General features: G+C 43.4%; 2 protein-coding genes across 5 annotated transcripts; one reads left to right on the top strand and one right to left on the bottom strand.

Annotated features, from left to right (window-relative positions):
• On the top strand, positions 1–16,155 carry LOC120019093 (zinc finger protein 410-like). Of its 4 annotated transcripts, none has more exons than XM_038962345.1 (11): positions 1–60; positions 1,124–1,175; positions 1,313–1,445; positions 1,633–1,824; positions 4,049–4,270; positions 4,538–4,700; positions 4,782–4,963; positions 5,258–5,347; positions 5,916–6,035; positions 6,279–6,398; positions 14,650–16,155. In XM_038962345.1, the coding sequence occupies exons 2-11, from the start codon at positions 1,143–1,145 to the stop codon at positions 14,748–14,750; spliced, it is 1,356 nt and encodes a 451-aa protein (XP_038818273.1). In that variant the 5' UTR covers positions 1–60; positions 1,124–1,142; the 3' UTR covers positions 14,751–16,155. The 4 variants fall into 4 exon arrangements, with proteins under 4 accessions (XP_038818273.1, XP_038818271.1, XP_038818274.1 ...); XM_038962343.1 differs by having other exon boundaries at positions 4,049–4,294; XM_038962346.1 differs by lacking the exon at positions 14,650–16,155 and adding an exon at positions 9,441–9,985 and having other exon boundaries at positions 4,049–4,294.
• On the bottom strand, positions 15,624–26,840 carry LOC120019357 (ectonucleoside triphosphate diphosphohydrolase 5-like). The gene is made up of 13 exons (XM_038962648.1): positions 26,588–26,840; positions 26,243–26,322; positions 25,979–26,122; positions 25,764–25,839; positions 25,233–25,268; positions 21,220–21,308; positions 20,905–20,984; positions 20,715–20,776; positions 20,309–20,410; positions 19,794–19,937; positions 19,021–19,077; positions 16,253–16,368; positions 15,624–16,083 (listed from the first exon to the last, which is right to left on the bottom strand). Exons 1-13 carry the CDS (start codon positions 26,838–26,840, stop codon positions 16,000–16,002), a joined length of 1,323 nt encoding a protein of 440 aa, XP_038818576.1. The 3' UTR covers positions 15,624–15,999.
• Positions 26,841–27,287: the final 447 nt, after the last annotated feature.

Below are 27,287 nucleotides of genomic sequence, written 5' to 3'. Positions count from 1 at the left end.
CTCAAGTATTCCCGTAGAACTGGGGTCTACCACATTTCTATGTACAAATAAGAAAACAAGGTAAAGCGTATAAATTAATATTTCGTAAGTAATTTATCTTTGTGGTTTGATTAAAGTGTATATGTGTGACATATACTGACTGTTGAGAAGCTTTGTTTTGGCATAAGAAGCTAACATGCTATTAACGGCAACAAATCAAACGCTAACAACAAACTCGCCGGCTATCTAACTAGCCACAGTTTTCAATCGACCTTTTTAGCTGAGATGGAAATGAATGTTGGCCAGTAACACAAAGGTACTATATTGTAGCGGGTGACATTTGTTCATTTTTGTATGGGTGGGTATAATTTGTGGAACGTTCCAACAGGAATCTGTTTCCAAAACTTTGTAAAGTAACGTTACAAGGTTGCCAACAAATAACGCATACAAAGTAACATGATCAATTCACCTAACTTAGCTAACTAGCTAGCGAATAGGCATCAACTCACCACATAGCTTATTTTTAATGTTTGTCCATAGGCTACCAGAGTGAGGACAGACATTTTTCGGAATAAACGTGGTTAGTGAAAAACGTAATGAAATAGCCCACTCCCTACCCTTACCTGGTATCTTATTATGCTGCTATACAACTTTGTATGCGTTGTTTGTTGGCAACCTTGTTATTTACGACGTGTTTGTAACAGATTCCTGTTGGAACGTAACACATTATACCCACCCTTTTTGGAGAGAACAGCGGAGGTGTTGTCTTGCTAGCTAGGCGGCCATCTTTATTGATGCTGCATTAGTTAAACATAACTAGAAGCTGTACAAGTTAGCCATCTAACTCGGTAATTTACAGAGATACCTGCAACTATGCAAAGCTTGTTGTGTGATTAACACTGAGCTAACGGACTAACAGCTCAGTTGCTAATTAATATACTTCGTATATTTTGTTGAAATGTTGGTTGCTAGTTTCAACAAGTCATATAGTTAGCTAGTCTATTTAGGTTGACTATGACTTAATGAATGGGAAACACTGGATGCTGATGAAACCGAGATGATTATTCTCACCCCCACTCTAATAGGATATCTCAGTTAACAGCTAATTTTACTCAGTAATGGAAAGTGTGATTTATCCCTACAGATCTCTCAAGGCGTAATCCATGCTTTCAGATGAGCTTGACTCCAAACCCGAGGTAAGCGCTCCACATTGTTCACCTGCCAACACTAATACATAGTAGTATGTATTTGTGGTCTTCCATTTGCACATACAGATCCACCCTTAGCTACAGAACTGTTTGATGAATTATCTTGCTTCCTCTCTCCTCTGCAGCTGCTGGTTCAGTTTGTCCAGAACGCTTCCATCCCTCTGGGGCAGGGTCTGGAGGACTCTGATCCCAAACACACCTGCCTTCCCCTGCTGGCCCCTGCAGATAGCTCCCTGTGCACACAGCTGGCCCTGACAGGTCAGACAGCCAGCAATCATCACAGACAATGACTGAAAATCATCATAGACAATCTGCCATACAATAACCTTGTGTTTTTCAGATTCTATATTGCTACTTGGACTAAATCTCTCTAAGAACCTACTCTCTCATTGGTTCTCTAGCCAACTAATCACTCCACTAATGTAATCTGTGATTGGTTCCCCAGAGGGTGGTCTCAGCCATGTGTCAACGAGGTCTCTGTCCCTGTCAGAGTTTGGGGGAGCAGTGCAGAGCCCCATGGAGGTGCACCCCAACCCCCATCCCCGCAGCCCTCACACACCCCCCAGCCCATCTCCTGTCCTCCATGACCTGCAGCGGTCAGAGAGCAGCTCCTACGTCCTCCTCAACCTCGCCAAAGGTACGGAGACGCAGGGCCCAAGCAACCATATTAAATACCATTTTATTGGTCCCATGCGCCGAGTACAACAGGTGTAGACTTCACTGTGAAAGGCTTACTTACGAGCCCTTCTCCAACAATGCAGAGTTAAAAAGTGCACTGATTTGAAGTGGATTTAACAAGTGACTTTAACAAGTGACATCAATAGGGGATCATAGCTTTCACCTGGTCAGTCTATCTCATTTACATAACTATTCACACCCCTCAATACTTTGTAGACACACCTTTGGCAGTGATTATAGCTGTGTCTTTCTGGCTAAGTCTCTAAGATCTTTACACACCTGGATTGTGCAATATTTGCCCAATATTATTTTAAAAATATTCAAGCTCTGTCAAATTGGTTGTTGATATATTGCTAGACAACCATTTTCAGATCTTGCCACATTTTCAAGCAGATTTAAGTCAAAAGTCTAACTCGGACCCGTAGGAACATTCACTGTCTTCTTGGTAAGAAACTCCAGTGTAGATTTGGTTTTGTGTTTTAGGTTATTGTTCTGCTGAAAGGTGAATTAATCTCCCAGTGTCTGGTGGAAAGCAGACTGAACCAGCTTTTCCTCTAGGATTTTGCCTGTGCTTAGCTCCATTTAGCTCCCCATTCCTTAATGATTACAAGCATACCCATAACATGATGCAGCCACCACTGTTTGAAAATGTGGAGAGTGGTACTGAGTAATGTGTTGTATTGGATTTTCCCCAAACATAACACTTTGTATTCAAGACAAAAAGTGAATGAATTTGCCACATTTTTTACAGTATTACTTTAGTGCCTCGTTGCAAACAGGATGCATGTTTATATTCTGTACAGGCTTCCTTCTTTTCACTCTGTCAATTAGGTTATTATTGTGGAGTAACTACGTTGTTGTTGATCCATCCTCAGTTTTCTCCTATCACAGCCATTAAACTCTGTAACTGTTATAAAGTCAGCATTGGCCTCATGGTGTCCCTGAGTGGTTTCCTTCCTCTTCGACAACTGAGTTGGGAAGGACGCCTGTATCTCTGTAGTGACTGGGTGTATTGATACATCATCCAAAGTGTAATTAATAACTTCACCATGCTCAAAGGTATATTCAGTGTCTGCTTTATTTAAATTTTTACCCATCTATCAATAGGTAGCCTTTGCGAGGCACTGGAAAACCTCCCTGGTCTTTGGTTGAACCTGTGTTATAAATTTACTGCTTGACTGTGTGGGGTACGAACAGGAGGTAGTCATTCAAAAATCATGTTAAACACTATTATTGCGCACAGAGTGAGTCCATGCAACTTATTATGTGACTTGTTAAGCACATTTTTACTCCTTAACTTCTTTAGGCTTGCCATAACAAAGGGATTGAATACTTATTGACTCAAGACATCTCAGCTTTTAATTTTTAATTAATTTGACAAATTCAAAAGGCACTTGCACATCTGAGCTGTCTTTGTTGCACGTGCATGGTAACAGTGTAATAACATGAGAGAGAGAAAGAAACCTGCACACTGCTCTTGCTAGTATCACTGCTCTTTAATAAGCTTTGTGTCGGCCTCAAGGCCTTTATTTTTTAAAAGCTCTGGCGAAGGCCATGAGGCCGATACATAAAGCTTAATAAAGAGCAGTGATACTAGCAAGAGCAGTGTGCAGCTTTCTTTTTTCTCAATTAATTTGTAAAACATAATTCCACTTTGATATTATGAGGTATTGTGTGTAGGCCAGTGACCAAAAATCTCAATTTCATTCATTTTAAATTCAGGCTGTAATACAATAAAATGTGGAAAATGTCAAGGAGTGTGAATACTTTCTGAAGGCACTGTTATGTAACACTTAACAGTTCTATCAACTATATTTCTACACTGCCCTTCCTTCAGGGCATGTCTGATTGTTGTGCTGTAATGTGAATATATGTATTGAAATGAATTCTTTATTTAACGGTTATCTGTACTGTGATGTGACAAAGCAGCTTTGCAAATACATCGACAAGTGTTATCATCTCCTCTGCACACTGTCTGTGGCAGACTCTGTCTCTGCTGGGAAAATTATCACATTTATTGTCTTATGATCTTGTTTTCTTTACATTTTAGGGCTGAGATAAATTGACAAGGACACTTCATCATGCCCTGACAAACTCTCTCCCTCCTTGTCTCCCTCTCCCTTCACCTCTCCTTTTCTGTTTCTCCCCCTCGTCCTCTCCTCCCTTTCTCCCTCTCTCTCCAGGCCTAGCAGCCTCCTCTGAGCCACTAATCTTTTCAGCAGACGGGACAGAGGAGGAGGAAGAGGAGGTGATCTCGTCCGGGGACTGTTGTGTGGATGGCACTGCCCCCTGGTACCTGCGGGTACAGGAGTTGGCACACGACAGCCTCATAGCAGCAACGCGTGCACAGCTAGCTAAAGATGCCAAGGCTAGCCAGGACGCCAGGGCTGGGAACGGCTGCAACAGTAATGTCACTGACTTTAATGGTGGTGGGTAAATTGACTTTTTAATGGTGATGGGTAAATTGACTTTAATGGGGGTGGGTAAATTGACTTTAATGGGGGTGGGTAAATTGACTTTAATGGGGGTGTGTAAATTGACTTTAATGGTAGTTTATTGCCACAAACGGATCACTGACTGAAGAGCAGGTGTGACATTTAGCTGATACTGACTATATAACAGGAAGACTTCTGTTTATGATATCACATCCCCTCTCTGTTTCTGTTGCCTAGGTGACCACCTGCCCAGCTTTCCGTTGGAGGGTGTGAAGAGAGAGCAGCCGGCGAGGACCAATCGTACGCTTTCGTCTAAACAGAACCTCCGCTGCTCCTTTGAGGGCTGCTATAGAACCTTCACCTGGCCTGCTCACCTCAAATACCACCTCAAAACACACAGGTACACACACACACACACACACACACACACACACTCAAATATCACCTCAAATGTTAATGTGTGTGTGTGTGTGTGTGTCAGGAACGACCGTATGTTCCGGTGTGGGGCGGAGGGCTGTGGGAAAAGTTTCTACGTGCTGCAGCGTCTTCAGGTCCACATGAGAACTCACAACGGAGACAAGCCTTTTTTCTGCAAGGAGAAGAACTGTGGCAAGAAGTTCACCACTGCAGGAAACCTCAAGAACCACAAACGCACACACACAGGTGGGGACAGTGACACACACTTAGAGGTACACAGCAGTAGAGCACATACACCGGAGCGACATCTGTTTTAGTCTGCTCTGTATCCTGTAGTAGAGCATAGAAGTAAAGTGAATGTCTTTCATATGTTTCAGGTGTTTTCAGTGCTGTGGGAAGATATGTGCTTAGTGTAGGAGAGTGGTATAATGCTTTCTCTGTGAGAAAGTGTTATCATTAATGTGTGTTGTCTACATTTGAGAAGCCTTAATATGTACCTTCTAGCGTGTGATCTTTAATTGGTGTGTGTGTTGTCTATAGGTGAGAAGCCTTTCCTGTGTGAAGCAGATGGCTGTGGTCGTTCCTTTGCAGAGTACTCCAGTCTACGCAAACACATGCTCGTCCACTCAGGTGAGAACACCACACCCACAGATAGGTTCATAAAATCTGAATTGACCTACTAGGACAGGGGTAGGCAACCTTGGTCCTGGAGGGCCGCAGGCACTTCATGTTTTTAACAGACCTGGAAGACCAGGTGTGTTGAATTTAGGCAATCACTGAACTGATCAATTAGCTCAGTTGGTCAGGTGTGGTGCCTGTGGCACTCCAGGAAAAGGGTTGCCCACCCCTGTACTAGCATTTAAACACAGTTTCAACTTTTCATTCTATACGTAGTGAAATGACAACAGCTAGGTTGCTTTGTTAACTACCGGTATAACAACAACTGAATATGTAGAAGTCGAGTTCATACTGTCCACGAGCACAGTTTAAAAATGTAATTGTGGTAACAGTCAGTTAGATAACTTTAGCTTCAGTTTGTCACTGGATGCGTCTCAAATGGTACCCTATTCCCTATATAGTGCACTCTTTTTTTTTTATCTGAGCCCAATGGCCTTGTGCTCAAAAGTAGTGCACTTTATAGGGAATATGGTGCCATTGGAGACAGTGATAAGTGTCCCTGTGTATGAATGTGTTCTAGGAGAGAAACCCCACCAGTGTGGTGTCTGTGGAAAGACGTTCTCTCAGAGCGGCAGCAGGAACGTCCACATGAGGAAGAGACACGGAGAGGAGGTGCTGGGGAACGAGGGCAGAGAAACAGGTAACACAGTGACACACAAATTACGCCAATGGTCACCAACCCTGGTTACAAGCATTACAGGATGTATAGGCTTTTCCTCCAATTCCAACCCAACACACTACACCTAATTCAGCCGGAGCCTTGGAGTTTACCTGTGTGTGTCTATGTATAACCGGCTCGTTGTCTTCCATTTGGAATGTTCGATATAACACACACACACACACCTCTGTAATGAACAGTATGGCACCTCTGTGTGATTGACAGGCGAGGCTCTGACACACAGCAGTTTGCTGGAGGCTGACGGGTCACCTGACGACAATATGGTCACCATGACTACGGGGGTGGAGCCCATGAACGTACACCACGCCATGCTGCGAGAACAAGGTAGACATTCACAGTCATACAAAACGTTTCACAAATGCAAAACCCCAATAAATCACATTTATTTGTCAAATGCCCATAATCAACTGGTGTAGACTTTACCGTTGAATGCTTAATACAGTTCAATCCCAATACTCTTAAAGGGATAGTGTGGGGATTTCTGGGGACACGAATGACGTAACACACATTTCCCGATGGTCCTGCAACTTGCGACAACCTTTATTTATTTTAGAGCAGTTTAATTCATTGTTTAATTTCGCCTTACTAAGTATTGTTGACATAGTTTCATATCTCGTTGCTCTTCCGAACGGTAATAATGGCAGTGAATTGCTGAATGGAGGATTGCTAAAGTAGGCCGCAGCAAAGCCTTGGATTTTCCTGAAAGATTTCCAATTGGAGTGGCGGGCATATTTGTCTGCTCCTGACACAGTTTTGGTTACCTTGGTCGGCAGAATATCCGAAGCAAGGTTTTTCATCTCTCTTCGTAAAAGTTAAAAAAGGATATAGTCGATGTAAATGCGACTTGACATGTGAAGCCTGCATTCAGTTACCAAACTTTCATCAGCAAGCTAGCACAGCCGCTAATTGAGTAAACGGTCATATTTCTGTTATTTTAAACCTCAGTCTAGTCTACAACTTTACTTATATTGCCTTGCTTCATTTCCGAAACAACATAATCTGACTCTTCACTGTTCCACAAATCCCGGAATTAGGCAGATAAGATACATTTTTCCATTATTAAAGTGGCTGGAGTTGAGTCAGTATGTTGGCAGCAGCCACTCAATGTTAGTGGTGGCTGTTTAACAGTCTGATGGCCTTGAGATAGAAGCTGTTTTTCAGTCTCTCGGTCCCTGCTTTGATGCACCTGTACAGACCTCGCCTTCTGGATGATAGCGGGGTGAACAGGCAGTGGCTCGGGTGGTTGTTGTCCTTGATGATCTTTATGGCCTTCCTGTGACATCGGGTGGTGTAGGTGTCCTGGAGGGCAGGTAGTTTGCCCCCGGTGATGCGTTGTGCAGACCTCACTACCCTCTGGAGAGCCTTACGGTTGTGGGCGGAGCAGTTGCCGTACCAGGCGGTGATACAGCCCGACAGGATGCTCTCGATTGTGCATCTGTAAAAGTTTGAGTGCTTTTGGTGACAAGCCGAATTGAGGCGCTGCTGCGCCTTCTTCACCACGCTGTCTGTGTGGGTGGACCAATTCAGTTTGTCCGTGATGTGTACGCCGAGGAACTTAACTTACTACCCTCTCCTACTGTCCCGTCGATGTGGATAGGGGGGTGCTCCCTCTGCTGTTTCCTGAAGTCCACTATCATCTCCTTTTGTTTTGTTGAGTGTGAGGTTATTTTCCTGACACCACACTCCGAGGGCCCTCACCTCCTCCCTGTAGGCCGTCTCGTCGTTGTTGGTAATCAAGCCTACCACTGTAGTGTTGTCTGCAATCTTGATGATTGAGTTGGAGGCGTGCATGTCCACGCAGTCATGGGTGAACAGGGAGTACAGGAGAAGGCTCAGAACGCACCCTTGTGGGGCCCCAGTGTTGAGGATCAGCGGGGTGGAGATGTTGTTACCTACCCTCACCACCTGGGGGCAGCCCGTCAGGAAGTCCAGTACCCAGTTGCACAGGGCGGGGTCGAGACCCAGGGTCTCGAGCTTGATGACGAGTTTGGAGGGTACTATGGTGTTAAATGCCGAGCTGTAGTCGATGAACAGCACTCTCACATAGGTATTCCTCTTGTCCAGATGGGTTAGGGCAGTGTGGTTGCGATTGCGTCGTCTGTGTACCTATTGGAGTGGGTCTAGGGTGTCAGGTAGGGTGGAGGTGATATGGTCCTTAACTAGTCTCTCAAAGCACTTCAAGATGATGGAAGTGAGTGCTACGGGGCGGTAGTCGTTTAGCTCAGTTACCTTAGCTTTCTTGGGAACAGGAACAATGGTGGCCCTCTTGAAGCATGTGGGAACAGCAGACTGGGATGAGGATTGATTGAATATGTCCATAAACACACCAGCCAGCTGGTCTGCGCATGCTCTGAGGATGCGGCTGGGGATGCAGTCTGGGCCTGCAGCCCTGCGAGGGTTAACACGTTTAAATTGTTTACTCACGTCGGCTGCAGTGAAGGAGAGTCCACAGGTTTTGGTAGCGGGCCGTGTCAGTGGCACTGTATTGTCCTCAAAGCGAGCAAAGAAGTTGTTTAGTCTGTCTGGGAGCAAGACATCCTGGTCGGCGACGGGGCTGGTTTTCTTTTTGTAATCCGTGATTGACTGTAGACCCTGCGACATACCTCTTGTGTCTGAGCTGTTGAATTGCAACTACTTTGTCTCTATACTGACGCCTAACTTGTTTGATTGCCTTGCGGAGGGAATAGCTACACTGTTTGTATTCGGTCATGTTTCCGGTCACCTTGCCCTGGTTAAAAGCAGTGGTTCGCGCTTTCAGTTTCGTGCAAATGCTGCCATCAATCCACGGTTTCTAGTTTGGGAAGGTTTTAATAGTTGATGTGGGTACAACATCGCCGATGCACTTGCTAATAAACTCGCTCACCGAATCAGCGTATTCGTCAATGTTGTTGTTTGACGCAGTGTGGAACATATCCTAATCCACGTGATCGAAGCAATCTTGAAGCGTGGAATCAGATTGGTCGGACCAGCGTTGAACAGACCTGAGTGTGGGAGCTTCCTGTTTTAGTCTCTGTCTATAGGCTGGGAGCAACAAAATGAAGTCGTGGTCAGCTTTTCCAAAAAGAGGGCGGGGGAGGGCCTTATATGCGTCGCGGAAGTTAGAATAACAATATTCCGGCCCTGAACGAATAAAGTGAATAAATTATCGTAATAATTTGTTACTTTATTTCTTATTTTTGTAGGTATTTTTCTTTATTAACTGCTTTGTTGGTTAGGGCTTGTAAGTAAGCATTTCACTGTTGTATTTGGTGCATGTGACAAATAAAATTTGATTTGATACATTTTTCAAACTATCCCCAGCAGTAAAAGGTATTATTTCTTATAGCTATGATCAAATTTACTCTCTTCACAATCCTTCATTCGCAGCTATTAAAACTTTATGGGAACATAAAGTTTGAGTTTACTGATGACACATGGGAAGATATTCTGCACCGTGTCCACTCCTCTTCTATTTGTGCCAAACATGGTTTGATCCAATGCAACATCCTACACCACACTCACTGGACTAAACTCTGTCCCGAAGCAAGCACCAATTAGCCTGGAGCTAGCCCATGCTAGGCCCATCTCCCGGCTAGCTGAAGAGGTCCATCAGGCACTCCCTCCTGGACCCCTTTTACTGCCGGTATGGGGTACGGAACCCCGCCGATTCTTCACGACTGGACTACCAACGTAATCTGCTCGAGGGGGTTACTCAACTGGCTCCTACGTCGCAACATCCCCTGAGTTCCCATTTGTTAGCCTGCTAGCCGCGGCCTCGCTAGCTGTCTAGAGCATATCGGACTGTTAGCTAATGGGTCCATTGGCCAATTTCTCGTGCCACTATTCCTATTTTGCCAATGGGCCTGGGCCCCTTTTACCACACGAAGCCCTGCTTATCCATCACGACTGGACTACCGACGTAATCTGCCCAATGTTTTTTTTTTTCAACAGGCCCCTTCGTTGCGACGTCCCCTGAATGCCCATCTGCTAGCTGCGGCCCGCTAGCTGTCTAGAGCATTTTGGACTGTTAGCTGAATAGATTCATTTGCCAATTGGACTGGACCCCTCTGCTACACGGAACCCTACTAATCCATCATGACTGGTCTATCGACGGAACCGCACTAGGAGGCTAAAACAGACTTTCCTCCGTCGCGACATTCCTCTAAGGCCCTTCTGCTAGCTTGTTAGCCCCGGCCTGCTAGCTGTCTGAATCGCCGAGTCTCCAGCCAGCCCAACCATTCACTGGACCCTTATGATCACTTGGCTACGCATGCCTCTCCATAATGTCAATATGCCTTGTCCATTACTGTTCTGGTTAGTGATTATTGTTTTATTTCATTGTAGAGCCTCTAGCCCTGCTCAATATGCCTTAACCAACCATTTAGTTCCACCTCCCACATATGCGATGACATCACCTGGTTTCTAGAGACAATATCTCTCTCATCATCACTCAATGCCTAGGTTTACCTCCAATGTACTCACATCCTACCATACCTTTGTCTGTACATTATGCCTTGAATCTATTCTATCGCGCCCAGAAACCTGCTCCTTTTACTCTCTGTTCCGAACGTACTAGACGACCAGTTCTTATAGCCTTTAGCCGTACCCTTATCCTACTCCTTCTCTGTTCCTCTGGTGATGTAGAGGTTAATCCAGGACCTGCAGTGCCTAGCTCCACTCCTATTCCCCAGGTGCTCTCATTTGTTGACTTCTGTAACCGTAAAAGCCTTGGTTTCATGCATGTTAACATTAGAAGCCTCCTCCCTAAGTTTGTTTTATTCACTGCTTTAGCACACTCTGCCAACCCGGATGTCTTAACCGTGTCTGAATCCTGGCTTAGGAAGACCACCAAAAACCCTAAAATGTCCATCCCTAACTATAACATTTTCCTCCAAGATAGAACTGCCAAAGGGGGCGGAGTTAGCCTGCAGAGTTCTGTCTTACTATCCAGGTCTGTACCCAAGCAATTTGAACTTCTACTTTTAAAAATCCACCTTTCCAGAAACAAGTCTCTCACCGTTGCCGCTTGCTATAGACCACCCTCTGCTCCCAGCTGTGCCCTGGACATCAAATGTGAACTGATTGCCCCCCATCTATCTTCAGAGCTTGTGCTGCTAGGTGACCTAAACATGGACATGCTTAACACCCCGGCCATCCTACAATCTAAGCTTGATGCCCTCAATCTCACACAAATGATCAATGAACCTACCAGGTACAATCCCAAATCTGTAAACACAGGCAACCTCATAGATATCATCCTAACCAACCTGCCCTCCAAATACATTTCTGCTGTTTTCAACCAAGATCTCAGCGATCACTGCCTGCATCCGTAATGGGTCTGCGGTCAAACGACCACCCCTCATCACTGTCAAATTCTCCCTAAAACACTTCAGCGAGCAGGCCTTTCTAATCGACCTGGCCGGGGTATCCTGGAATGATATTGACCTCATCCCGTCAGTAGAGGATGCCTGGTTATTCTTTAAAAGTGCCTTCCTCACCATCTTAAATAAGCATGCTCCATTCAAAAAAAAAATTGAGCCAGGAACAGATATAGCCCTTGGTTCACTCCAGACCTGACTGCCTTTTGACCAGCACAAAAACATCCTGTGGCGTACTGCATTAGCATCGAATAGCCCCCGGGATATGCGACTTTTCAGGGAAGTTAGGGACCAATATACACAGGCAGTTAGGAAAGCTAAGGCTAGCTTTTTCAAACAGAAATTTGCATGCTGTAGCACAAACTCAAAAAAGTTCTGGGACACTGTAAAGTCCATGGAGAATAAGAGCATCTCCTCCCAGCTGCCCACTGTACTGAGGCTAGGAAAGACTGTCACCACGGATAAACCCACTAGAATTGAGAATTTCAATAAGCATTTTTCTACGGCTGGCCATGCTTTCCACCTGGTTACCACAACCCCGGTCACCTGCCCGGCACCCCCCACAGCTACTCGCCCAAGTCTCCCCCATTTCTCCTTCACCCAAATCCAGATAGCTGATGTTCTGAAAGCTGCAAAATCTGGACCCCTACAAATCAGCCGGGCTAGACAATATGAACCTTTTCTTTCTAAAATGATCTGCCTAAATTGTTGCAACCCCTACTACTAGCCTGTTCAACCTCTCGTTTTGTCTGAGATCCCCAAAGATTGGAAAGCTACCGCCATCATCCCCCTCTTCAAAGGGAGAGACGCTCTAGACCCAAACTGCTACAGACCTATATCTATCCTACCCTGCCTTTCTAAGGTCTTCGAAAGCCAAGTTAACAAACAGATTACCGACCATTTCGAATCCCACCGTACCTTCTCCGCTATGCAATCTGGTTTCAAAGCTGGTTATGGGTGCACCTCAGCCACGCTCAAGGTCCTAAACGATGATATAACCACCATCGATAAGAGACATTACTGTGCAGCCGTATTCATCGACCTGGCCAAGGCTTTTGACCACATTCTTATCAAATGACTGCCTCCCCTGGTTCACCAACTACTTCTCTGATAGAGTTCTGTGTGTCAAATCGGAGGGCCTGTTGTCTGGACCTCTGGCAGTCTCTATGGGGGTGCCACAGGGTTCAATTCTCGGGCCGACTCTTCTCTGCATACATCAATGATGTTGCCCTCGTAAAACTGACCATCCTACCGATCCTCGACTTCGGCGATGTCATTTACAAAATAGCCTCCAATACCCTACTCAACAAATTGGATGCAGTCTATCACAGTGCCACCCGTTTTGTCACCAAAGCCCCATATACTACCCACCATTGCGACCTGTACGCTCTCGTTGGCTGGCCCTCGTTTCATACTCGTCGCCAAACCCACTGGCTTCAGGTCATCTACAAGTCTCTGCTAGGTAAAGCCCCGCCTTATCTCAGCTCACTGGTCACCATAGCAGCACCCACCCGTAGCACGCGCTCCAGCAGGTATATCTCACTGGTCACCCCCAAAGCCAATTCTTCCTTTGGCCGCCTTTCCTTCCAGTTCTCTGCTGCCAATGACTGGAACGAACTGCAAAAATCACTGAAGCTGGAGACTCATATCTCCCTCACTAGCTTTAAGCACCAGCTGTCAGAGCAGCTCACAGATCACTGCACCTGTACATAGCCCATCTGTAATATAGCCCACCCAACTACCTCATCCCCATACTGTATTTATTTATTAACCTTGCTCCTTTGCACCCCAGTATCTCCACTTGCACATTCATCTTCTGCACATCAATCACTCCAGTGTTTAACTGGTATGTTGTAATTACTTCGCCACCATGGCCTATTTATTGCCTTACCTCCCTTATCTTACCTCATTTGCACACACTGTATAGAGATTTTTTCTACTGTATTATTGACTGTATGTTTGTTTATTCCATGTGTAACTCTGTGTTGTATGTGTCGAACTGTTTTGCTTTATTCTTGGTCAGGTCGCAGTTGTCGAACTTGTTCTCAACTAGCCTACCTGGTTAACTAAAGGTGAAATAAAAACAAATTAAAAAAACTCAATCCTGATGTCCACCTTGTTAGCGACAGGTGTCGGCAAGCTCCTGCTTCATTAATACATATGTTTTGGTCCTGTTCTTCTCTACATAGCTATTGGTCTGCCATCTTTGATACCACATCTAAACTATTACAAGTGCCTTTTGCTCCTACTTCCATAACATTATTTGGGGTATTACCTGATACTATAAGACTACCAAAATACATATCTAACTGTGTAGCCTTTGTGAGTTTGTTGGCGAGAAGGTTGAATTGACTTCTGTGGAAGTCGCCCTCTCCTCCCTCTGATTTTGTGTGGATTAAAGATGTCTTACATTTCAGAAGATATAATATACCCTACGGGGTTCTTCTGACAAATTCTACCGAATGTGGCAACCTTTCTTTACCTATGTAGAGACACTACAATTTCCCTCTACAGTAAACTGCCTACCTAAGCTTTGTATTTAATTGATCTACCTTAGAACAATTATAATAAGACAGGCTAATATTAAACACTTTGTTTTGAAGACACGCCATGTTAAATATTTTTTTTTGTATTAAGTAAGACTTAAGTTTATTTTCGTATGGGCATATACATTCCTACCTCGTTCAAAAAGCATGATCCCATGGTATATCGAATGTATAAAACCACATGTGCAATGTAGTGTGTTTCAACCATTGTTTACTGTAACTGAAATACATTTTTAAAAAATGCCAGATTCTGGAAAACAATGTGTTTTTTCCACTTACGTGGATTTAGATGAACTCGTGGATACCATTTTTATGTTTGTCTAGTATGATGGAAGTTAGCTTGCGAGCTAATAATAACTAGCGTTAGCGCGATGACTGGAAGTCTACCACTAGCTGTGTAGAACTGAACTTCCTTCATACTGGATGCAGAGACATACCAATTGTATCCATGAGTTCATCTGACTCTGGGTAAGTAGAAAAATTATTTATTTGCCAGAATCTCGCACTCTTTAACAGTTAGCGATGGTGTTATATTTTTCAGGACTCAAACCAAGGGCATCGTCCAAAACCACAGGGGGATATATATAGTCTAACTATGGCCATGTTATTTAATTACCCCCCCTGTGCCTTCTGTCTCTTCTAACTCATCTCTTCTTCTTCCCTTCGTTTTAGGCTCGGCAGACTCTGTGGTCGTTCTCTCTCAACCCCATGACCTGGTCACCATGACAACGACAAGCCACACGTACGCAGAGGATGTGGTGGCTTTGCTGTAGTCAAGGCTGTTGTGCAAATCTCTGTTCACACTTCAGGAAAGGCATTTGAGGCAGAATTCTACATGTACTCTCTGCATCCTTCACTGTGGCTGCGTTAAGACAGGCAGCCCAATTCTGATCTTTTTTTTCACTAATTGGTCTTTTGACCAATCAGATAAGATCTGAAATGATGTGATTGGTCAAAAGACCATTTTAATGGAAAAAAAGATCAGATTTAGCCCTGTAGATATGTAATTAGCTGCTGAGGGTTTTATGAGAAGACGGTGTAAAATGTTCTAGAACTTGTACAGACAGACGTTTTCTGTAGTTTATAAATATAAGGAATTATCAGGTGACTTTCCAAAGAAAAAGACAGGTATACAAATAATGTTTTATTAATTAACAATGTATAGCTAGCTACCTGTGTTTGTCATTGTTAAACAACATACTAAATCAATTGTGTAAGCGTGCCTGAGTGCAGATAAGGCTAAAATGCAGTGATCTTTCTTTTGCTAAACAATATTAAGGCTGATGCTTTTTAGCTTAATTCACATTAATCAAGAGCTCGAATCAATTCCTATCGTTGAAGTTAAGCACTAAAGCGCGATTTGAAATTCAAGGTAATGTTTCCACATTGAGACTTCGTTCTCGGTAAACGCTGCATATGACCATTTCAATCGCACTATGGAGCTGAACTTCTGCAATACTCAATAGCTTACATAAAACAATTTGAAAATGTACTTTTAAATGTGCTCCACAGAAATGTACTCAGTCCCTAATCATTAAGGAAACAGTTTCAAACTCACAAGCTGCTATTGGAACGAAGGCACAGTTAATGCACAGCTGCATATGGAACACAAGCACACTCTACACACAACAGCTTCTAATTTTTTAATGAAAATCAAAATCAGACGGTCAAAATATCCAGATTTGTACAGTAACACAACTATGTTGAGTTTCAGCCCCCAGTGCTTTAATAGAGACGTATATAATACAAGGCTACGGTATAGCAGCCAGTCACATGAAAACAACAGACCTACTGAACTATAGTACCAGTCATATGTGTTGGGTTACAAAATAGTTGTAACAATTGTAATGTCATCTCAAATGTAAAATCCAAATATGGCATATCTTTAAAACATTACAACAAGACACAAAGGCGTATCAGTTTAAAACAAGTATTCCTCAGTCTATTTCTTGTTGAGCACCATGTAAACCAGTGATAAACCAGTGATCCCACCAGCCCAACCAACCCTGTGGCTTATGTCTCTCAGTGGATCTTTAGGTTCTGGAAGTGTTTGAACGTGGCACCTAAGGCCCAGCTTGTCTCAACGTTGTTCACCTTCTTAATCAGCTGGAGAAAGGAGACACACACCAAATCACTCATGCTATTTTGTATTTATTTAAGTAAAAATGTCTAACAGATCTCGTCTGACTATTTCTTTGTTGCTAGCTTTAAAAAGTGTGGTTTTGCGTTACTGAATTGCCAAAAGGACTATTCCATTATGACTTGGCGGTCTCACCTGCAGTACAGTGTTCTCCTTGAAGCCGAAGCCATCTTTGAGCAGACAGGTGATGTAGGTCATGTCCATACACAAGAAGGGGCTGACAGGACGGTACTTAGACATCTTGTTACACACTGGAATAAGAAACAGAAATCCATTGCCAGATCAGTGCAGTAAAGGGAAACGAGAGGAAGACACCTGTAAGCCATTAAGACTTCTCAAGCATAGAATCTAGCCCTTACTGCGCTATCAGAGCTGCACTAGCCAACACCCGCATAGCTGTTGTTTTGATGGTGTGGGAAAGAAACTGCGTTTGAGCAGTCAAATCCACAGGCGGCTCCCGGCATTATACAAGTCCTAAGCCTTGTATGTATGCGTTCTGCCAGAAGTCCATTCATTTCAATGGGAGGCAATTCACACAGCCGGGACTTATCTGCCAGATTGCAGTGCGTGCAGTGTGTTTTTGAATTATTTTTTGCTCAGAAAACCTGGGGGGCCAACACAGTAATGATAAATCCATTGCTATGGGCAGTATTTCTATTACATGTATTTGAAATATGTATTTCAATTACTTCTGAGTATTTTGTCATTTGTATTACATCGGGCTGAACTACACTCCAATGTGCTATGTAACAAGATACTTTCGAGAGCTGTCATTTGTATTTTCAAAATACAAAATATTTTTCTATCCCATTTTTCATAACGGTTGACCATTTTGTTGATCCCTTTCACCTGGAGTTGGCATCAAGTGTCTAAATTAACTCAAAGGAATTGTATATGTAAAAATGAACAATTGCAAAGCATGCAGAATATTATTCTAATGATATCCGCCATGAAACAAGGCCAATAATAATACCCAGTGTGCTAAGCAGTTCATTTTGGTATGTTAATAATTTTTTTGCATATACATTTTGGTCATTTAGCAGACACTTATCCAGAGTAACTTACAGTCTGGGCACTCAACTAAGGTAGATCAAGTAAAACGTTACTGAGAATGTTGCTGTTCGGGCCGGCTACTTGCAAATGTATTTATGTATTTTAAAATACAGTTGAAGTCGGAAGTTTACATACACTTCGGTTGGAGTCATTAAAACTCGTTTTTCAACCACTCCACAAATTTCTTGTTAACAAACTATAGTTTTGGCAAGTTGGTTAGGACATTTACTTTGTGCATGACACAGGTCATTTTTCCAACAATTGTTTACAGACAGATTATTTCACTTATAATTCACTGTATCACAATTCCAGTGGGTCAGAAGTTTACATACACTAAGTTGACTGTCCCTTTAAACAGCTTGGAAAATTCCAGAAGCTTCTGATAAGCTAATTGACAACATTTGAGTCAATTGGAGGTGTGCCTGTGGATGTATTTCAAGGCCTACCTTCTAACTCAGTGCCTCTTTGCTTGACATCATGGGAAATTCAAAAGAAATCAGCCAAGACCTCAGAAAAAAAAATTGTAGACCTCCACAATTTGGTTCATCCTTGGGAGTCATTTCCAAACGCCTGAAAGTACCATGTTCATCTGTACAAACAATAGTACGCAAGTTTAAACACCATGGGACCACGCAGCCGTCATACCGCTCAGGAAGGAGATGTGTTCGGTCTCCTAGAGATGAACGTACTTTGGTGCGAAAAGTGCATATCAATCCCAGAACAACAGCAAAGGACCTTGTGAAGATGCTGGAGGAAACAGGTACAAAAGTATCTATAGCCACAGTAAAATTAGTCCTATATCGACATAACCTAAAGGCCGCTCACCAAGGAAGAAGCCACTGCTCCAAAAAAAGCCAGCCAGCCAGACTACGGTTTGCAACTGCACATGAGGACAAAGATCGTACTTTTTGGAGAAATGTCCTCTGGTCTGATAAAACAAAAATATAACTGTTTGCCCATAATGAACATCGTTATGTATGGAGGAAAAAGGGGGAGGCTTGCAAGCCGAAGAACACCATTCCAACCGAGATGCACGTGGGTGGCAGCATCATGTTGTGGGGGTGTTTTGCTGCAGGAGGGACTGGTGCACTTCACAAAATAGATGGCATCGTGAGGAGGGAAAATTGTGGATATATTGAAGCAACATCTCAAGACATCAGTCAGGAAGTTAAAGCTTGGTCGCAAATGGGTCTTCCAAATGAACAATGGACAACCCCAAGCATACTTCCAAAGTTGTGGCAAAATGGCTTAAGGACAACAAAGTCAAGGTATTGGAGTGGCCATCACAAAGCCCTGACCTCAATCCTATAGACAATTTGTGGGCAGAACTGAAAAAGTGTGTGCGAGCAAGGAGGCCTACAAGCCAGCTCTGTCAGGAGGAATGAGCCGAAATTCACCCAACTTATTGTGGGAAGCTTGTGGAAGGCTACCCGAAACATTTGACCCAAGTTAAACAATTTACAGACAATGCTACCAAATACTAATTGAGTGTCTGTAAACTTCTGACCCACTGGGAATGTGATGAAAAAAAATAAAAGCTGAAATAAATAATTCTCTCTACTATTATTCTGACATTTTACATTCTTAAAATAAAGTGGACATCCTAACTGACCCAAGACAGGGAATTTTTACTATGATTAAATGTCAGAAATTGTGAAAAACTGAGTTTGAATGTATTTGGCTAAGGTGTATGTAAACTTCCGACTTCAACTGTACATGTATTTTATTTTCATTTCAAAATACAAGTATTTTGTTGTTTATTTTGATACATCAATCTTTATGGTGTTTTGTCATTTTTGCCCATCTCTGGCTATGCATATCATTACTCATCATACTTAACTCATTCTCACCCTCTTTAGCTCCCTTCTTAAAGTCTCTGACCTCCAGCATTCCTCCTTGGGTCCCATCTGAAAGAGTGGAACGACGGGGGTCGTTAATCTTTCCTTCAGAAACACTGTCATTACACTGCATCATTCATTACAATGAGAGCAGGGCTACACAGTACATCTCCATCATACTAATAGGGCCTGCAACCTTTCTCATCATGTTACTCGCTGACGAGTCGACGACCACGGACACCACTCTAATAACAATCTAGAACTCATCACACCACTGAGTCTGAGTCAGTTACTTCAGAAATTAGTAATTTTTCCCTGCCGAGAGGGAGGAGGGGAATGAATCTCCTTCTAGGAGTGAGTCATTATTTTAAGACACATATTGAGGTCATAAATCAATGGTATAACCTGTCAATGTTTGTAGAGGGCGGGATAATGATGACTTAAATAGTTTTACTGTCCCGATCTTTCTACACTTTAGTAAATTGGAGAAGATATAATATATACCCTACGGGGCTCTTCTGACATTCTCCCAAATGTGGCAACCTTTCTTTACCTATGTAAAGACACTGCAATTATAACAATGCGTGCCTCACTACCTCCGGAGGTGGTCAGGAAGGTCTGATCACAATGTGTCTTAATCGTCTACACCTGTTTAAAATTGTGGGCACAATCAGAATGTTTACAAGATCAGGACAAAGGACGATTGTCGGAACCAGGTATAAACAGGGCTACAAATGCGTCCACTGCTTGGTTGTAGTAGAAGTTGTATGTGTGTGTGTTCTCACCAATAAGGCCTGCATCCACGGCTCGGTCAAAGTAGTAGGAGAAAGCGTAGAACACACTGGTGTCTTTCAACTCATAGGGCTGGTGAACTATTCCCTTTACTACCTTCAACACCTCCTGGTAACACAGCTTGTATCCCGCATAACCTGGGACAGGGACCGAAACAGGATACTGTTATGAGCTCAAGTTTTTAATCAATACAATATATTTGTATAGCACTTTCATACACATTTGTGACAGACTGCTTTACAGCAACTCCAGGTAAACCCTAGTACCCTGCATAGGAAGACACTTTGAGAGGTACCAAGTTCAGCATGCTACGTTTTGTGTTACCACCCAAATAACTGTTCCAAGATACATTTTACGCACACCATACGTAAAATGTATGCACGCATGACTAAATCGCTTTGGATAAAAGCGTCTGCTAAAAAACAGATCTATTATTATTAAGGTTGTTCTACTACAGTACATATTTGATGGTAGTTCTAGCAGATCCAGTGAGTTGGTTGACTCTCACCATCAGGTATCCCGCTGACTGTGTAGGTGAGTCCTCCAAAGCGCCACTCCTCTCTGAACTTCTTGGGCAGACAGGAGCTTTTGAACACTCTCCACTCCAACCCTGTAGCGTAAAGTAACAAAATAATGGTGAATGGGGGTCTATGAATAACATTGAAAAGTAAAAAGCATGTTCTAAAACCTATATTGTGTGTGAATTGGGGATTCTAACATGCTGATGATATGTAAATGAATGTTTGGGCTCGATTCAATCTGTATTGCTGAAGTTCAGCGTTATAGCGCAATTTAAATTTAAAGGTAATTTCCGATTGAGCCGACATACCCAGCGTTTACTGTGTGTGAACGCAGTGTCCGCTAACGCGGGAACACTGCCTTTAAATTTCTATCAAAGTGTATCGAGCCATCACCTTCTGCCCCCAGTGCTCCTAGGGCTGCCAGTCTGGCTGCCATCAGTCCATTACCCAGGTAGCTGTCAATCAAATCAATCAATTAATAGTTATTTGGATAGTACTTTTACAAACTATTACGGGTTTGTTATATAGAACAATTACTTGTGACTGTTTATACTTTCTGCATCAGTGGATATAGATTGTTTACCTGTGAGTGTACAGGTCATATGTAGAGTTGAACATGTCAAATCTGGCAATGTAGTCAGCAGGAGAACTTACAATGGTTTTCTGCACAGGAAAAATAAATGTGAACAAATGTAATTCACTTTCCAGAAAAAATGAAATGCAGGTATGTCTAACTGATCTTGTGCCTGGCAAATGAAATGTAGGCATGCATGACTAAGTCGCTTTGGATAAATGGCATATATTATTTTATTATTCATATTCAAATATAAACACTGTATCAACATAGTGTAGAAGCACAATATTGAAAATAAATCAGCTTGTACAAATGAACCCTAACCTTGGATTTGGGTAGAAAAGTGATTTGAGTCGATCCACCCCCCAGATCCAGAATCCCCACTGTCTTCCTGGTCTCAGCATAGAGGTGACCTAAAAAAAAATATTTTCCCATTTGAACCAACTTTATTGACAAGTTCTCTCTGAAGACGGTGAGATAGGAATCAGTCACACTTGTGATTTGGTACAGCCCAGGATCTGTATCCAGAGGGGTGAAACACTCTGTGGAGATCTGAGAAAGATGATAGGAGTCCCTTTCAGGAATAAAACCCTGCTCAATATCGACTCTGGTTGTACAAGTTGAGGTTATCTTCTGGAGAGCCAGGGTTTATGAGAAATAAAAATTGCCATTGCCATTTCAGATGTCTCTGAGTTTATGTATGTATGTATGTATGTATGTATGTATGTATGTATGTATGTATGTATGTATGTATGTATGTATGTATGTATGTATGTATGTATGTGTATATACAGTGGGGAGAACAAGTATTTGATACACTGCCAATTTTGCAGGTTTTCCTACTTACAAAGCATGTAGAGGTCTGTAATTTTTATCATTAGTACACTTCAACTGTGAGAGACGGAATCTAAAACAAAAATACAGAAAATCACATTGTATGATTTTTAAGTAATTAATTTGCATTTTATTGCATGACATAAGTATTTGATCACCTACCAACCAGTAAGAATTCCGGCTCTCACAGACCTGTTAGTTTTTCTTTAAGAAGCCCTCCTGTTCTCCACTCATTACCTGTATTAACTGCACCTGTTTGAACTCGTTACCTGTATAAAAGACACCTGTCCACACACTCAATCAAACAGACTCCAACCTCTCCACAATGGCCAAGACTAGAGAGCTGTGTAAGGACATCAGGGATAAAATTGTAGACCTGCACAAGGCTGGGATGGGCTACAGGACAATAGGCAAGCAGCTTGGTGAGAAGGCAACAACTGTTGGCGCAATTATTAGAAAATGGAAGAAGTTCAAGATGACGGTCAATCACCCTCGGTCTGGGGCTCCATGCAAGATCTCACCTCGTGGGGCATCAATGATCATGAGGAAGGTGAGGGATCAGCCCAGAACTACACGGCAGGACCTGGTCAATGACCTGAAGAGAGCTGGCACCACAGTCTCAAAGAAAACCATTAGTAACACACTACACCGTCATGGATGAAAATCCTGCAGCGCACGCAAGGTCCCCCTGCTCAAGCCAGCGCATGTCCAGGCCCGTCTGAAGTTTGCCAATGACCATCTGGATGATCCAGAGGAGGAATGGGAGAAGGTCATGTGGTCTGATGAGGCAAAAATAGAGCTTTTTGGTCTAAACTCCACTCGCCGTGTTTGGAGGAAGAAGAAGGATGAGTACAACCCCAAGAACACCATCCCAACCGTGAAGCATGGAGGTGGAAACATCATTCTTTGGGGATGCTTTTCTGCAAAGGGGACAGGACGACTGCACCGTATTGGGGGGAGGATGGATGGGGCCATGTATCGCAAGATCTTGGCCAACAACCTCCTTCCCTCAGTAAGAGCATTGAAGATGGGTCGTGGCTGGGACAGCATGACAACGACCCGAAACACACAGCCAGGGCAACTAAGGAGTGGCTCCGTAAGAAGCATCTCAAGGTCCTGGAGTGGCCTAGCCAGTCTCCAGACCTGAACCCAATAGAGAATCTTTGGAGGGAGCTGAAAGTCTGTATTGCCCAGCGACAGCCCCGAAACCTGAAGGATCTGGAGAAGGTCTGTATGGAGGAGTGGGCCAAAATCCCTGCTGCAGTGTGTGCAAACCTGGTCAAGAACTACAGGAAACGTATGATCTCTGTAATTGCAAACAAAGGTTTCTGTACCAAATATTAAGTTCTGCTTTTCTGATGTATCAAATACTTATGTCATACAATAAAATGCAAATGAATTACTTAAAAATCATACAATGTGATTTTCTGTATTTTTGTTTTAGATTCCGTCTCTCACAGTTGAAGTGTACCTATGATACAAATTACAGACCTCTACATGCTTTGTAAGTAGGAAAACCTGAAAAATCGGCAGTGTATCAAATACTTGTTCTCCCCACTGTACGTATATACACACATACTGCCGTTCAAAAGTTTGGGGTCACTTAGAAATGTCCTTGTTTTTGAAAGAAAAGCAATTTTTTTGTCCATTAAAATAACATAAAATTGATCAGAAATACAGTGTAGGGCCTCCCGGGTGGCGCAGTGGTCTAGGGCACTGCATCGCAGTGCTAACTGCGCCACCAGAGTCTCTGGGTTCGCGCCCAGGCTCTGTCGCAGCCGGCCGCGAGCGGGAGGTCCGTGGGGCGACGCACAATTGGGCTAGCGTCGTCCGGGTTAGGGAGGGTTTGGCCGGTAGGGATATCCTTGTCTCATCGCGCTCCAGCGACTCCTGTGGCGGGCCGGGCGCAGTGCGCGCTAACCAAGGGGGCCAGGTGCACGGTGTTTCCTCCGACACATTGGTGCGGCTGGCTTCCGGGTTGGAGGCGCGCTGTGTTAAAGAAGCAGTGCGGCTTGGTTGGGTTGTGCTTCGGAGGACGCATGGCTTTCGACCTTCGTCTCTCCCGAGCCCGTACGGGAGTTGTAGCGATGAGACAAGATAGTAATTACTAGCGATTGGATACCACGAAAATTGGGGAGAAAAGGGGAGAAAAAAAAAAATAAAATAAAAAAAATACAGTGTAGACATTGTTAATGTTGTAAATGACTATTGTAGCTGGAAACGGCAGATTTTTTATGGAATATCTACATAGGCGTACAGAGGCCCATTATCAGCAACCATCACTCCTGTGATCCAATGTCACTTTGTGTTAGCTAATCCAAGTTTATAATTTTAAAAGGCTAATTGATCATTAGAAAACCCTTTTGAAATTATGTTAGCACAGCTGAACACGGTTGTGCTGATTAAAGAAGCAATAATAATCCTTCTTTAGACTAGTTGAGTATCTGGAGCATCAGCATTTGTGGATTCGATTACAGGCTCAAAATGTCCAGAAACAAAGGCCTTTCTTCTGAAACTCGTCAGTCTATTCTTGTTCTGAGAAATGAAGGCTATTCCATGCGAGAAATTGCCCAGAAACTGAAGATCTCGTACAACGCTGTGTACTACTCCCTTCACAGAACAGTGCAAACTGCCTCTAACCAGAATAGAAAGAGGAGTGGGAGGCCCTGGTGCACAACTGAGCAAGAGGACCAGTACATTAGAGTGTCTAGTTTGAGAAACAAATGCCTCACAAGTCCTCAACTAGCAGCTTCATTAAATAGTACCTGCAAAACACCAGTCTCAACATCAACAGTGAAGAGGTGACTCTGGGATGCTGGTCTTCTAGGCAGAGTTGCAAAGAAAAAGCCATATCTCAGACAGGCCAATAAAAATAAAAGATTAAGATGGGCAAAAGAACACAGACACTGGACAGAGGAACTCTGCCTAGAAGGCCAGCATCCCGGAGTTGCCTCTTCACTGCTGACGTTGAGACTGCTGTTTTGCGGGTACTATTTAATGAAGCTGCCAGTTGAGGACTAGACACTCTAAGCTCCAGATACTCAACTAGTCTAAAGAAGGATTATTATTGCTTCTTTAAATCAGCACAACCGTTTTCAGCTGTGCTAACATAATTTCAAAAGGGGTTTCTAATGATCAATTAGCCTTTTAAAATGATAAACTTGGATTAGCTAACACAACGTGACATTGGAACACAGGAGTGATGGTTGCTGATAATGGGCCTCTGTACGCCTATGTATATATTCCACGAAAAATCTGCCGTTTCCAGCTACAATAGTCATTTACAACATTAACAATGTCTACACTGTATTTCTGATCAGTTTGATGTTATTTAATGGACCCAAAAAATTGCTTTTCTTTCAAAAACAAGGACATTTCTAAGTGACCCCAAACTTTTGAACGGTAGTGTATATACATATGGCCAACACTACACCCTGATAATTGATTAGTCTAACCAAGAATGCATTACAATATGTACTATGACAAGAAGTTACAAGTCTCACCTGTCAAAAAGTTCACAGTAACCCACGCCAAAATTCCTATGAGAACAAAAAAGTTAAATTGAAGTGGGGTTAATACTGATCTGACAATGCAGTTTAGTGCACTTAACTCACAACTTGTTTGACATGCATAAGCATTCGTTTTACATGTGTGAGAGGGCTATCATTTGAGAGACGTGGTCAAAACGCTGACAAATCAATTACACAATGACACCACACGAGGCTTGGTAAGCCACTAAATCCATTCACCACATAATTACACGTTTTTGAGATGTAACCAACACTGCCTCTAATGACAACAACCCTCTTTTTCCAACAGCGTCATCATAACAGATCAGGGTAATCTACAGTAATTTAGTAAAATAGCCTCAGGAAAACCAACACAATGAAAAAGAAAGAGCACAGCAAGCTGTAGAAGGAGAACAGTGACTGATGCTATCAGGAGGAGAGCACTGTTGGAGCATGCAACCAAAGTGCTGATGAATAGGTTTGACTGGAGGTTGACGGGGGGGTTATTGGGAGACGAGACGTTACCTTCATTTGTACCATCCATTATGCTGACGCTGTCGTCTGGGATGAAGAAGGGAGATTCATCAAACACGTCCTGCACCTGAGGGGTGGAGTGGGAAGATGGAGAGATGACAACAGAAATAGTGAATGTAGTGTCAACACCTTCGGCAGTGCCATACTTGATTTAATAGTGCTGTACACTAGCCCCCTATCAGATATAGCAGTGCCTTAGCCAGTACCTGTTCCAGCAGAGCCTGGGCTTTCTCTGGGGGCAGCAGCCTGAGTCCTGCTGTAGCTTTCAGGACCAGTGGGGTTATCTTCCAATCCAACTGCGGGACGGTCTTCTTCGCCACCTTCAGAAGCTGCCTCACTGTGTACCCACCCTGGGGAGATAATGTGGTTGTGATGATGATGATGAATTTGAGTAAAATCTATTTGAAGTGTTTTGGGAATATTGGAATATCACTTGCTGCGTCGACAATTACAACCACTGCTGTACTCACCATTTCAGGCATGTCTGCGTATGCTGACAGACCAGGATTGATGGAATGGAACATCTCATTATCCAACACTGGTAACTCCTCTGTCAGACAAAATATACAAATGAACCATTAGTCAACAGATAAAGAAATACTTGAAATTACAAAATCCACTCGAATCAATAAGCATTTAATCTACAATTTGCAAACATTAATGATGTTTTATGAAGATGGGCATTCAGTGTAATGTTCATTGATTAGCATCTAATAATAGACACATTTAATTTAGTTTAATAAATGGGCAATTCAATACCACAACATTGCATACAGTAACACATCTGGGAGCATCAGAATGTTAACATAACTCACCAGGGTCTTTCTGTATGAAGGTGTAGACATGGATGCGTGTCCCAGTGCTGCCAGCGTCAAACATTACCCCGTAGAAGATCCGGCTGGAGTTGGCCGGACGGCTGAGGCTGGGGAGGAGGTTACCCAGGCTGGCTGAGAAATCCAGGACAGAAGCCTTGGGCTGGAGCTGGGCATGGGACAGCCCTGTCAGAGCCAACACAACCAGAACCAGAGACAGGACCACTGCAGGTAGGAGAGGAGCCTGGAGAGACATCTTCACTCTGGCGAAGGAGCAGGAGATGAGTGTCCCTCTGATGGGTATGAAGCCAAGAGATTAGGCTAAACCTGATGGACTGATGGGTATCTTAGTCAACTCAACTAATAGGAGAGTGGAGACTGAGGCAGTTGTGTAGAGGAAAGTTTAGTTTAGCCAACAGCACGCTAGATAGCCTAATTGACACTGCTTCTGAGTCCTGACCTAACTGGATAGAAGATACAACTAGAAGCAACAACCAACAGAAGAGCCCCAAAGCAATAACATGCAGTTATATGCCCCTTGACCACACCCCAACTAGCCATTCACCAATCAGAAGTGAGCCCTCTGGAGGATGAAGCACACACTTCCACCTTGACACTTCCATTAGCAGGATTATGTTAGACAAATGTACAGTACTCCCCCTTACTATGGTTCCTACATTTGCTTTTGAGCCAGAGGTGTCAC

This window comes from Salvelinus namaycush, chromosome 24 (genome assembly GCF_016432855.1).
Source record: "Salvelinus namaycush isolate Seneca chromosome 24, SaNama_1.0, whole genome shotgun sequence".
NCBI lineage: Eukaryota > Metazoa > Chordata > Actinopteri > Salmoniformes > Salmonidae > Salvelinus > Salvelinus namaycush.
Note: the sequence above shows the minus strand (reverse complement) of the source record. Positions and strands in the feature narration are given on the sequence as shown.

What these genes read in the sequence shown, in the direction of transcription:
- LOC120019093 (XM_038962343.1), top strand. Translation starts at nt 1,143, where the DNA reads ATGCTTTCAGATGAGCTTGACTCCAAACCCGAG. An exon ending in GAACGAGGGCAGAGAAACAG is followed by an intron (nt 6,036 to 6,278) that starts GTAACACAGTGA and finishes TGTGATTGACAG; the next exon opens with GCGAGGCTCTGACACACAGC. An exon ending in CGCCATGCTGCGAGAACAAG is followed by an intron (nt 6,399 to 14,649) that starts GTAGACATTCAC and finishes CCTTCGTTTTAG; the next exon opens with GCTCGGCAGACTCTGTGGTC.
- LOC120019357 (XM_038962648.1), bottom strand. Translation starts at nt 26,840, where the DNA reads ATGTCTCTCCAGGCTCCTCTCCTACCTGCAGTGGTCCTGTCTCTGGTT. An exon ending in CTTCATACAGAAAGACCCTG is followed by an intron (nt 26,323 to 26,587) that starts GTGAGTTATGTT and finishes TTTGTCTGACAG; the next exon opens with AGGAGTTACCAGTGTTGGAT. An exon ending in AATGGATGGTACAAATGAAG is followed by an intron (nt 25,269 to 25,763) that starts GTAACGTCTCGT and finishes TTGTTCTCATAG; the next exon opens with GAATTTTGGCGTGGGTTACT.